The sequence below is a fragment of the Carassius carassius genome, chromosome 15 (genome assembly GCF_963082965.1).
Source record: "Carassius carassius chromosome 15, fCarCar2.1, whole genome shotgun sequence".
In the NCBI taxonomy this organism is placed as follows: domain Eukaryota; kingdom Metazoa; phylum Chordata; class Actinopteri; order Cypriniformes; family Cyprinidae; genus Carassius; species Carassius carassius.
The window spans coordinates 31,387,934-31,401,010 of record NC_081769.1 but is presented as its reverse complement, the minus strand read 5'-3'; the positions used below and the strand labels follow the sequence as shown (position 1 = coordinate 31,401,010).

The following is a 13,077-nucleotide window of genomic DNA, read 5'->3' as shown; positions in this document are numbered from 1 at the left end:
TTACAGTTTGCCGTTTCGATTTAAGTCAAGTCCATCTCGAAACGGAAGCTTTTTGAACAATGGAAACTTTAAACCAAACTTCAAAATTAGCTTTCTTCCAGGAATCTAGGGAGGCTTGAACAAAAAAATATAGACGAAAAAAATAGACGAGTGACAGATAATGAAAAAGCCGAGAGTCACTGGAAGATGAAATGTCAGAAAGCACCTTTTTGTCTGAAGATTGAAAGTCGGCCTCAACAACCTGTGGCCGAGATTCGTGACCAATGAGTCCAGTTGATGACCGAATCATCCCCCTGTGTCGTGGCTTTTTGTGCTTGGTTTTTCTGGAGGATTTCCACGGAATCACAGCCCCGCTGTCAATCTGAGTAGAGTGTTATAGCTTTGGCTTTTATTGCATGCCGTATTATGACTGCGGCTGCAATAAAGATTTGTAAATAGCGGTATGATCCGCCTCTTGGGATATGGTTTTTAGTTCACACGGGTCTCTGTAAGAACCGATGATGAGCATGGAGTCACCGTAATTACCGACTAATTGGTGCTAATTATATAACAAACAACTATTTGGCAATTACTGCAGAATAGAAGCCATTTAACCTGCATTGACACAGGGTTAAATGGGCTTGGCGGGTTTCGGCGGTACGGCTGTCACAACAATGGTTGTTTGATCCCGGTGGGATGTCGTTGTAGAGGAGCGATGTTGACTTTTATGAGGGTCAGATGTGTTGTTAATGTTCTTTGATGGCTTAATTGCCAAACAAACCATTCGTTCTTTAAGCCGACGCTAAAAAACGAGAAAGAATGATTCAGCAGTGCTAACTAAATCACCATCTTCAGAATCAATAGTTGCTGGAAAACCTGAATGAATATTTATCCCACGTGCGTCATTCGGCGGCCCTGAGGTCTGTAGTTATTAGATAGCCTACTGTCTCCACAGTTGAGTACTTCTGGTCTTTTTATGAATTATAAATCCGATAGCCCTCTGAATGGATGACCAGTGAAAACATAACACAATGATTCTCTTCTTGAGGTACTAGCCTTGACCGTTCGATTTTCATAACATTTACAGTGCAACTTTTAATGCCCCGAGGGCGCGAAGCACTTGACTCTACAACATTTGATTTTAACGAGGAAGAATGGATTTGAACAGATCATTATAAATGAGTCTAAAATCAACTGTAGCATGGCAAATAAAGGCTTAAGGGATTAGTCTGGTCTTAAAATATGTTTCTGGCGCCAGTTTTTGCTGCAAGAGTTTTTCCTCCTTAATTACTGTGGCACATGAAGCCACGTAGGCCTATCTTTCTTACAATGGCGAGCTACAGCAACCGTCTGCTCTTTTCCTATACGGCTCATACCTGTTATGTTTATCATCTGTTTTGAACCCGATATGCTTTCATTTTTCAGAGTGCTTTCTATATTGTTCCAGCAAATCAAATGTTTGCACATCCACTCGCATTCATACACAAAACAGCCCTTGCGAACCCTTGAACCTGAATTCAACAAGCTAGATTGGTCTTTGTGTGTCAAAGACAACTTACAATGACTGCATATAAATCAGACTCTTGTTTTAGGTCGCTAATTGGACCGAAATCCAGGCACCTGTCTTGGCTGAATGATTAACTGCGGCTCAGTATATTGTATTGTACAGGAGGGATTGAGTCAAGCATTTAGTCAATACTGAAGTTACGCTTCAATTTCTGGAAGCAAATTAGTGTTTATCTTCTACTTATTTCAATTATTTCTTTGCTAAGATTTTTAATGTTTTTGAAGGAAGTCTCTTATGCTCACCAAGGCTGCATTTATTTTATCAATAGTACAGTAAAAATGAAAACAGTAATTACTGTTTACTGTGTGTGTGTGTATATATATATATATATATATATATATATATATATATATATATATATAAATGCAATTTTTTCTTAAAACCCAACATCCTTTGACAGCTAATAGTAATAATAATTATTATTATTAATAATAAATATTTTGGTTATAGTTAAATTGTGTTCACTATTATTTGTGCTTTTATTTATTAGGTTTTCTGTTTTTATTTTTTTTTTCAAAAAGCACAAGACTGTCATTGAAGGAGGGATCCAAATCTGTATCTTTTGAGTTCAGCAGGTATGTATGTACCAAGCATCCTTCCACAACATCCCAGTTTTGCATTCCTCTTCATGAGATGTCAAAATCTTGTTGCTATTCCATTCTTTCAGTCTGCAATGTCAAGCAAAGGCAAGCATGCAGGCCAACCGGCCAAATGAGCTGATCAAATTCATGAGAATCCGAGCCTCCTGGTGAGAGAAAGAACTGGTTAGGGCTTTGATAGTAATATTGTACGGATTATACTGCTGTTGTGCCCTTGAGCAAAGCACTTAACCTGAGCCTGCTCAGTAAATACATAGCAGTAAAATCTGTGGAGAATATGTAATACCTCCCCTCAAAATCCAGCGAAGAGTAATAAAATTAACTGCAGAGCAAAGATGTTGTGGGAAATGTGCAGACAGATGATTTGCCTTGTTTGTTCTGCCAGTCTGTTATTCTCTTTACCACCTTGGCAAGTGTTAGAGCACTTACAAAAAGAGTCTTGCGTCTCTGAAATATAATCTCTATAAAATGGGACGCCTCTACTAAAAATGCACCAGTGAGTATCCTATGGGAACAAAGACTTGCCTTTGGCTCGGATTCAAAACCTTGTGATCTGCCTTACTGTCTTTTGACTACATAGGCAGCTGGCTTGTATAAGGCAGCACCCTCATTCATTGGAAACATCATAAGTGACTGATTTGGAGCGCTAGGTGTCAACCAGACTCAAAACAGTTTTAAGCAGATTTAGGAGTTGGTATTTTGTTTAGCTAACAACATGATAATGCAGTGTTTAGTTCTGCTGCTTTGTTTATGTTATTGATCTGTATAAGCACAAATTGTTAGGTTATATCATATAATATCATGATTTTCATAATTCACATAATAAATTTCATTCACTAATTTTTTACTTTTTTTACTATGACTATTAAAAGCATGCAGTGGATGTATATTTTTCTCATATTGCATTATATTATTTTAGCATAGTTTTAATTTAATACATTTTGAATTCAATACATTTTATTTATTTATATATAAATTTATATATATTTATATATTTCATCAGTGCCCATTTTATTGTATGACTCTTGGTGGATTTATATTTTCCCAGTCTTATATTGCTATAAAATATAATGAAAAAAAATAATTCTGAATAAAATATTTTTTTGTTTATTTTTACATAATTTTTCCACCATATATTAATTTGATCAGTGCCCACTTCTTCTGTTTGGCTCTTATACGAATGCACTGATTTTATAGTTTTTCCCATCTTTATTTTATTTTATTAATTCTATGGATTTATATTTATACAATTAATATTTTTTCTATATTTTATAGTAAAAATATTGTAATTATTATTGTTGTTAATTATTAATTAATGATGTATAATGTTTTTAATAGCAATACATCAGATTATTTTGTTATGGATACATATGATGCTGCTGTATAATTTCATGTAAAGTATTTTTTTTGAAGAACCCCTGAATCAGACATGCATCTATGATGCCTTAACATGCTCCCTACATCAACCACCTACTAGGTTGTGGAGGCCATAAGCTGTATTTTTGCTCACTAGCCTCCAGTTTTTTTTATTTTTACAGTGTCTAACCTTCTTGTCAGTTTTTATGTCTTCCAGGATAACATTTGCCTCGAGTGTAACTTGAAATGTTTTTTTCAACTACCTACTACCCATTTTCTCTATCAAATATATACAGCTGATCATAACTCTCTAGTCCAGTGTTTTGTAAAACCATAACCTCTTCCCTCACAAACTGTAAAATATTCATGGTGAGACTGCAGCAAAGTCAATGAGTGTTCAATCAGTGTGTTCCCCTTAGTCGAGCCCCCAGTGTGCCGGCCTATGATTTATTGCTGAATTAACACACTGAAGTCTTCCATTTCTCTGTGTTGCTTTGGTGCTCCAGGGGGGCACATCAGCTGAACGCTTGTTTTTAGATGACCAGGGCCAGCGGGCCTCTCCCGGGGGGAACATCGCCAGCTTTGAGAAGATGATCGTGTTGAACACTTGTTGTGTTGATTGTGATTATGGTGTGCTGTTATTTTTATGCTGCAATCTAAACTTTATGCACTGGCATTACAATTGCAAACAAGTCAGTTCTTAAACAGGTTTCCTGAACACTTCCCCATCTACTATTGGTTGGATGCTTTGCCCCAAATTGGTTAAACCAGAAGCTGCTGCCAAACCCAAACCCAAAGAATTGGATTTATTTATTTTTTTTTATTATTTTTTTTTTGTATGACTTTTAATTGAATGATTAGATTTTTTATACATACATATATATATATATATATATATATATATATATATATATGCAAATATATATAAAAATGTGTCAATTTTCTCTTTATGGCTCTCAATTGAATGCAGTGAATGCATATTTTTCCCAGTCTGTTTTGTTTTATCATATTATATACTTTGTGTTTGTGTATTTATACAATTTAAAAAAAAATTTTTTTAATCCAATTATTCTTATCTACCATATGCATTTTATCAGTGCCCATATTATATTATATTTTATATTATATTATATTATATTATATTATATTATATTATATTATATTATATTATATTATATTATATTATATTATATTATATTATATTATATTATATTATATTATATTATATTATATTATATTATATTATATTATATTATATTATATTATATTATATTATATGTGACCCTGGACCAAAAAACCATTTAAAAGGGTCAATTTTGTGAAATTGAGATTTATACATCATCTGAAAGCTGAATAAATATTTATCTGAGATACAGCTATGTGAAAATCTGGAATCATCTGAGGATGCAAAGAAAAAAAAAGTTTTAAAGTTGTCCAAACGAAGTTCTTAGCAATGCATATTACTAATCAAAAATTATGTTTTGATATATTTACTGTAGGAAATTTACAAAGTATCTTCATGGAACATGATCTTTATTTAATATCCCAATAATTTTTTGGCATAAAAGAAAAATGGATAATTTTGACCTATACAACGCATTGTTGGCTATTGCTACAAATACATAACCGTGCTACTTAAGAATGGTTTTGTGATCCAGGGTCACATATTTACAGTTTTATTACAACCCGAATTCCGGAAAAGTTGGGACGTTTTTTAAATTTTAATAAAATTAAAACTAAAGGAATTTCAAATCACATGAGCCAATATTTTATTCACAATAGAACATAGATAACGTAGCAAATGTTTAAACTGAGAAATTTTACACTTTTATCCACTTAATTAGCTCATTTAAAATTTAATGCCTGCTACAGGTCTCAAAAAAGTTGGCACGGGGGCAACAAATGGCTAAAAAAGCAAGCAGCTTTGAAAAGATTCAGCTGGGAGAACATCTAGTGATTAATTAAGTTAATTGATATCAGGTCTGTAACATGATTAGCTATAAAAGCTTTGTCTTAGTGAAGCAGAGTCTCTCAGAAGTAAAGATGGGCAGAGGCTCTCCAATCTGTGAAAGACTGCGTAAAAAAATTGTGGAAAACTTTAAAAACAATGTTCCTCAATGTCAAATTGCAAAGGCTTTGCAAATCTCATCATCTACAGTGCATAACATCATCAAAAGATTCAGAGAAACTGGAGAAATCTCTGTGCGTAAGGGACAAGGCCGGAGACCTTTATTGGATGCCCGTGGTCTTCGGGCTCTCAGACGACACTGCATCACTCATCGGCATGATTGTGTCAATGACATTACTAAATGGGCCCAGGAATACTTTCAGAAACCACTGTCGGTAAACACAATCCGCCGTGCCATCAGCAGATGCCAACTAAAGCTCTATCATGCAAAAAGGAAGCCATATGTGAACATGGTCCAGAAGCGCCGTCATGTCCTGTGGGCCAAGGCTCATTTAAAATGGACTATTTCAAAGTGGAATAGTGTTTTATGGTCAGACGAGTCAAAATTTGACATTCTTGTTGGAAATCACGGACGCCGTGTCCTCCGGGCTAAAGAGGAGGGAGACCTTCCAGCATGTTATCAGCGTTCAGTTGAAAAGCCAGCATCTCTGATGGTATGGGGGTGCATAAGTGCATACGGTATGGGCAGCTTGCATGTTTTGGAAGGCTCTGTGAATGCTGAAAGGTATATAAAGGTTTTAGAGCAACATATGCTTCCCTCCAAACAACGTCTATTTCAGGGAAGGCCTTGTTTATTTCAGCAGGACAATGCAAAACCACATACTGCAGCTATAACAACAGCATGGCTTCGTCGTAGAAGAGTCCGGGTGCTAACCTGGCCTGCCTGCAGTCCAGATCTTTCACCTATAGAGAACATTTGGCGCATCATTAAACGAAAAATACGTCAAAGACGACCATGAACTCTTCAGCAGCTGGAAATCTATATAAGGCAAGAATGGGACCAAATTCCAACAGCAAAACTCCAGCAACTCATAGCCTCAATGCCCAGACGTCTTCAAACTGTTTTGAAAAGAAAAGGAGATGCTACACCATGGTAAACATGCCCCGTCCCAACTATTTTGAGACCTGTAGCAGAAATCTAAATTGAAATGAGCTCATTTTGTGCATACAATTGTAAACTTTCTCAGTTTAAACATTTGCTATGTTATCTATGTTCTATTGTGAATAAAATATTGGCTCATGTGATTTGAAAGTCTTTTAGTTTTCATTTTATTCAAATTTAAAAAACGTCCCAACTGTTCCGGAATTCGGGTTGTATATCATACCATTTAATTTGTTTTTGGTGATATTTAACATTACTTTTTTAATTGATACATTTTTACTGTACATAAATTATCTTTGCAGATTTTTTTTACGTAGATGTCCTTAAATAAATGTAATGGATTTTTTAATGTAATGGATATTTTAATATATTATATTTAATTTTCATTAATTCTATTTGAATTTTTTTTTTTTTTTTTATCATTGCTCCTAAAAGCATGTCTTTGTGTGCTGTTATCATGTGCATGTTCTTGTGGCTCCTGAGTGATTATTCACATGGCATTTACAACTTCCCTGCCCAGAACTGAGTGGCCATGAGTAAAGTTGGCAGATTTCTAATTGCATACATCCTTCCCGGTGCCAGCAGAGCACCTGCCAGACAGCTAAACGGATGCAACCTCCAGGTAAGATAGACCTCTTGGCCTAAAAACAACAACAAACTAATTACACACTTGACTTTAAAAATGGCTGAAGCTCTGAAATAAACATTTCAGAAAAACAATGGTTTCAATCAGTGTGTTTATTTTTTAGTGCAGCTCAACGTTTCTTTTGTCAAGATGAAATATCATTAAGAGATGCTCAACGAGCTGATAGAACTACGAGATCAGTGTTTCCAGATGGGTGAAAATGGACAGGGCACCTTGGCGGTTAACAGACTAATTTGGAAGGACTGTAAGAGGGACTTGCCTGGAATTCAGAAAGTGGCGCGGATCAGACGAGGTGAGAGTGGCTAGTTATTAAATTGGCTAGCAGGCAGAACGTGGGGGCAGATGAGACCTTGCAAAGTGCATCGCTAATGAGTTTCTGTAATGCTCCCTCTAATCTTTGAACCAGACCTTCAGATGGAGCCCATTGTTGGCAGGGAGGCCTATGCTGATTGTTAGTGGAGGCCGAATCTCCAGCCCAGCTTCCCTGGATAACTCCCTCTCTTTCCTAATCTATGCTAATGAAGCAGCAATCAAAGCCTGAAATGTCCAAGTAGCGTGCTTCCTACCTCAGTCATGTTCAAAGCTGTATTAAAGATGACAGAAACAAGTCTAGAGCGTTCTTTCACTGTGTTATGTAGCCCACAGGGGCCTTGTGTTTAACTTCTCAAACAACCATGTTTGGCTTGTGACATGAATGATGCAGACTCTCGGATGACGTCTGTGTGGGCTGATGCCTTTAATGCTGTTTCTTGACATGCTTTTTTTGCACATTCATTTGCAGTCAGTTTTGGGTTATGTATTGGTTACAGCATTACGTTACTTGTTTTAAAATGTAACTAGTTGTGTTACATTTTGTGGAAAATACACTTTTGTGCTACATTCTCGCACTGTTCATCTGACTGAATCGTTATGCTTAGCTCGCAGATGTTTTTCACATTAGAGATGCTTTGTGTGTTTGTGTGTGTGTGTGTGTGTGTGCTGTGCACAAGTTTTACCCCCAGACATGTGTGCTTGTAATAGTATATAGGCTGTAGCATGAAATTGCATTGTCAAGGTTTTTTCATTACTTTTCCCAGTTTATTTCATTACCCTTTTTTTCTATAATATTGAATTTTTTTCATTACCCAGATGTTTTTTTATAATAAATATAATATAATGTACATGTAATTAACGTTTTTTCTTTTAATTTAATTACTTTGTCTCTTGTACTAAAATTTTATTAATGTCTTTCGTGTATGACTTGAATGCAAGATTTATATAATTTCCCCTTTCTAATTTATATATTGTTAAAATATAATATAATATTTGACTTAAAACTTGCAGCATTTATATTTTTCCCTTTCTACATTATTTATTACTTATATGTGCTATAATATATAATATATTAGTGTTTTTATATATTATATTAATGACATTTTTCAGCTGTAATAGAATTGTCAGTGTGTTTTTTTTATTTTGCCTTTTAAAAGCATGCAGTGGATATATATATATATATACATTTTGTGGACAGTAACACGCAGTTACCTTTGCTCTACATTTTCTCACTTTTGGTCTGAGACACTCTCTGCTCCAGAACTGAGGTGTTATGCTTAGCTTGCAGATGTTTTTGTACATCATAAGTGGTATTTTTGCTGTGCACAAGTCTTTACCTCGAGACATGTTTGCATGCAATCGTATATAGGCTGTAGCATGAAATTGCATTGGGAAAGTTCATAGTGGCCGCACCTCGGGCTCTAAGGCAGAGCAAAACCCCCACTGCTCTGATGCAACCCCTAAATTCTGCCATTTTGTTCGCTACAAATAACAAGTATAACCTGATTCCATTAAAATGCTTGGATTTATTCTTTGCTTACTAACATTATTTTGACGTTTCTAAAACATAAATCACAGGGCAAGCTGAAAGAAGTCTTTGTCCCACTGTGTATGTCTCTCACACTCTAAAAATATAATACTCATCATGCTCTTGCATACTAAAGCATGTTTTCATGCACACCTTCAATATATCCCTATTTATCCCAACATGAGGAAGAGAAAGGTTTTCAATCACATCAGTCAGAAAATGCATGTTAAGATGCAAATTTAACAAGCGATGCTTGGAAAAACAGAATCTGATTGCATAACACGTTGCCTCCAACACTGCTCGTTTATATATCTAATTTCAGTTGTATTGATATGAAACAAACGCTTTGACAGCGAGCCAGATTTTCAGTGAGTAGCAGCTTTGCTGGCCTTCACCAAATCAATGGACAGATGGGTTGCTCTAGAAATAAATCATAGAAAAGCAGGATGCTTTGCATTCATGACCATGTATCATAGATGTTATTGCAGTGGTGCTGTGTTGCAGTGTGTGGGCTAGTGCTTGGCAGGAGTCTAAGTTGCATGAGACATGCTTTCTTCAGTGGATCAGAATGTAAAGAAATGCATCAGTCTTGGTTTTCCCACCTGATTTAAAATGACTATAACTCAAAAGGTGTTTTTCACCTGGTTTTTGCACTAGAGTGCTATGTGTCTTGGATTCACAGTGTGCTCATGTCATGCAATATGTACTGATGTAGCACAGTGACAGCTTTGGATATTGCTTTACAATTATTGTTATTTTTCTCTAAGAGCACGTCCAGGACTCAATAGAGCACAACAGTAGTCATGTTGTTCTATCCTGTATACAGTTTCAGTTCCCATCAACGTCCATTGTGTCCAAAAAAAAAAAAAAAAAGTCCACAAGAACCAAAACCATGTGGATACCAACATTCTTTTTCAACAATTCAACAATCTTATGAATCCTCTGCAGAAAATGGGTGCCATCAGAATGAGTCCAAACAGCTGATAAAACATCACAATAATCTACAAGATATCCACACCACTCCAGCCCATTAGTTAATATCTGGTGAAGCAAAAAGGTTCAATAATGCATTTTAACTTCATACTGTTGTGTCCATAATCCATATTAACAAAATGCAATACATTTTTGCTTAAATTAAATGTTTCAATCTTCAAACTTGATGTCAGGTGAAGCCATGGGTTCTCTAATGTTTTGTAACTGTACAGTACACACATATTGAATATACTAAAGCATGAAAGAGCTACAGTTAAGGGGAAGATGAATCATAGGATGCTTTTTGCACATATTCATAAAATTAGAAAGCTATGTTATACAGAATATTTTACCTTTCTTTAAAAAGCAGTCATTTGTATGGACCATTTAGTAGTGGTTAGCAAGTTTCCTTTTGTCTTCTACAGAAAGTGTCATCATACGTTAATATTTTAGGATGAGTAAATGAGGGTAAGTTTATGGGTGAAGTACTCTTTTAATCGCACCTTCTGCAGGCTTTAGTGTGGAGTAATTAATTCAGCACCACGGACAGCTCTTGACTGACCTCTGTGTTCGCACTGTTGATGCTTTCAAGCCCTGCCATAGAAAACATCTTCAATTTATATATATTACGAGGCTCTATCTTTCTGATTACTGTAATCTTTAGCTGTCAACAAATATTTTTTCAAAGAAACCCAAGCTCTCAGCCATCCTTATCTGAATTATTGCACGCGAATGCATGTGTGTGCGTGTATTAGGTTTATCAGAGAGAGAGTGAGAGAGAAGTTGGCTGTGTGTGTGTGTGTGTGTGTGTGTGTGTGTGTGTGTGTGTGTGTGTCAGTGCTGTATGGAACATAAGTGGTCCTAACCTACAGATGGCGGAAGACTCCCTCTAAAATCCCATATTTGCCTAAATGTACCTTGGGATAAATTGGACGCTCTCCCACTTTTAATGAAGTGCTGGAACGGACTGATTATGATAATGCAACACACAAACTGATGCATATGCATAGGTTTTAGTTGATGCTCTGCAAATATGTTAAATATATAAACATGCAACTTTTATTATTAGAATAAGGCAATGCTTTTGCTTGGTGCATTGCAAAGTTTTTAACAGTCATGCATACACGTTTGACAACCACTTGAAAAAAAAAAATCTATGTAATATTTACCAAGACAATGCACATTTATTTGAAGTAAGGCGTTGCTTTTTGTTGATGCATCTCTGTATCTTAGCTATCCCAGTAGTTAAGTAACATTTTAAATGCAGGTGCATTTGTTGTTCGTTCGATACACAATTTCTCTGAATGCATGCATTTGGCTGATGCAATCCATTTTATTTTTTGAAATATATTATACACTGCATATAGTGATCAATGATGATGCACTGATGTCGCCGATTGATGCATCGGTAACCTTTACCAGTAACGCGCGTGTATTTGGCAACTCTTTGTGAAATGCAACGTGCATGCGAATCCATGCGTTCATTAGAGATGCATTGAAAGCAGCATGCACTGCTCTGTAAGTGAGGAGAGTCGTATGAGGAGTACAGAGAATACTTTGTGCCCCTGTTGGCGAGATGGTTGAGTCCTCGTCAAGGTTGCTGCTGTTGGTCTCCTCATACATCCAGCGCTGACTGACTCGCGATCAGTCTCCTCTCCAGCGCGAGGAATATCCGTTTCTGCCGGACACTTGAGACTATGAAAGCAGCTGATAATAAGGGATGGCGAGGATTTCTAGTGCTTTCACATAAAGGATGTATCAGATGCGCTCACGCTACCACAATGACGATTAAAACTGGATTTATCATTGGGAATATAGTGTTCTGCTGTATACTGTCGTGTGTGCAGGGTAAGTGCTGCTGTCGGTGGGTTTGTGAGACTGTGAAGGGGCTGCAGGTGTCTGGACGAGATGGAAAAACGCAAAAAAAAAAAAAAAAAAAACATAGGCAGGAGTTTACAGAGCTTTAGTAGTGTCTGTATAATACTGAACATAGCCTATCATATTCGAAAAACATTTTTATGCGTTAGTCGAATCTATTATCAGAGGCCACTGAACAGGATTAATAAAACAAAAAAATTCTGCTATTTTTTTTGTCCCATTTCAAGTCCCGTTTTCCTCAAGAAATGTCAATTTTTCATCGCATATGTTCTCATCAGATTGTGCAGATACTGTATGGAAGTGAGCAAAAGTCATCTTAACATTTAAGTCTATCTATCTATCTATCTATCTATCTATCTATCTATCTATCTATCTATCTATCTATCTATCTATCTATCTATCGCTGTGGAAGTGAACAACACTGCTTAAAATCTCTCTCTCTCTCTCTCTCCCTCTCTCTCTGTACATTGTAGCATTACTGATATTTCTCTTGTGTGCGGAAAATATTGTAACATGTAATTTTAAATTGTACCCCCCCCCCCCCCCCCCAAAGAACGTATATTTCACAATGCAATATATATAATTTCACGGTAAAAATAAATAAACTGAAAGCATGCATTAATTTATGTAACCTATGCACTAATTTAACATTTTATGTTGAAAGGGGCATTCCTCTTATTAGAATTAAGTTTTTTTTGTGTCCTAAATTTTTTTCTCATGGCATTTATGTTGCATGTGGCCTTTCACATGATATTATTATAGGTACATTTTACAGAAACATTTTAATAGCTCAAATAGGTTGGTGCATTAATATTATAGAATTTAATTACACGTGCAGTAAAGACATTTGAATTATTTACCAGAATTCCATCTTGTAATACTTGTATGTTGTCATAAGAATTTTACAGTGTAGAGAATTAGGTAACTATGCAATTTAAGTAGGTGGATGGAGGGGTTGATGGACACAGACATAGGTGGACTGTTTTCTTTCTGACTTTGTCACAGTTGTTGCATTTGCACCTTAAAATGCTTAATTTGACAAGGTGCTTATTTTTATGTACCTTGTTGACTTTAAAAACTCTCTTTTTCCCACCATTTTTCTCTCTCGCACTGTATAATATGTCCAGTCTTATTAATCTTTTTAATGAAGTGCACAGTTCAGGATATCT

The 13,077-nt window shown here is 35.8% G+C and overlaps 1 protein-coding gene across 2 annotated transcripts in view; it reads left to right on the top strand.

Annotated features, from left to right (window-relative positions):
• Window positions 1-11,676: 11,676 nt before the first annotated feature.
• LOC132158888 (CUB and sushi domain-containing protein 3-like) overlaps window positions 11,677-13,077 on the top strand; it is a 254,569-nt gene continuing 253,168 nt past the window's right edge. For both annotated transcript variants that reach the window (XM_059568503.1, XM_059568502.1), the window contains exon 1: window positions 11,677-11,878. In XM_059568503.1, coding sequence (XP_059424486.1) covers window positions 11,728-11,878 — 151 coding nt within the window. In that variant the 5' untranslated portion in view covers window positions 11,677-11,727. The remainder of the gene's footprint in view (window positions 11,879-13,077) is intronic.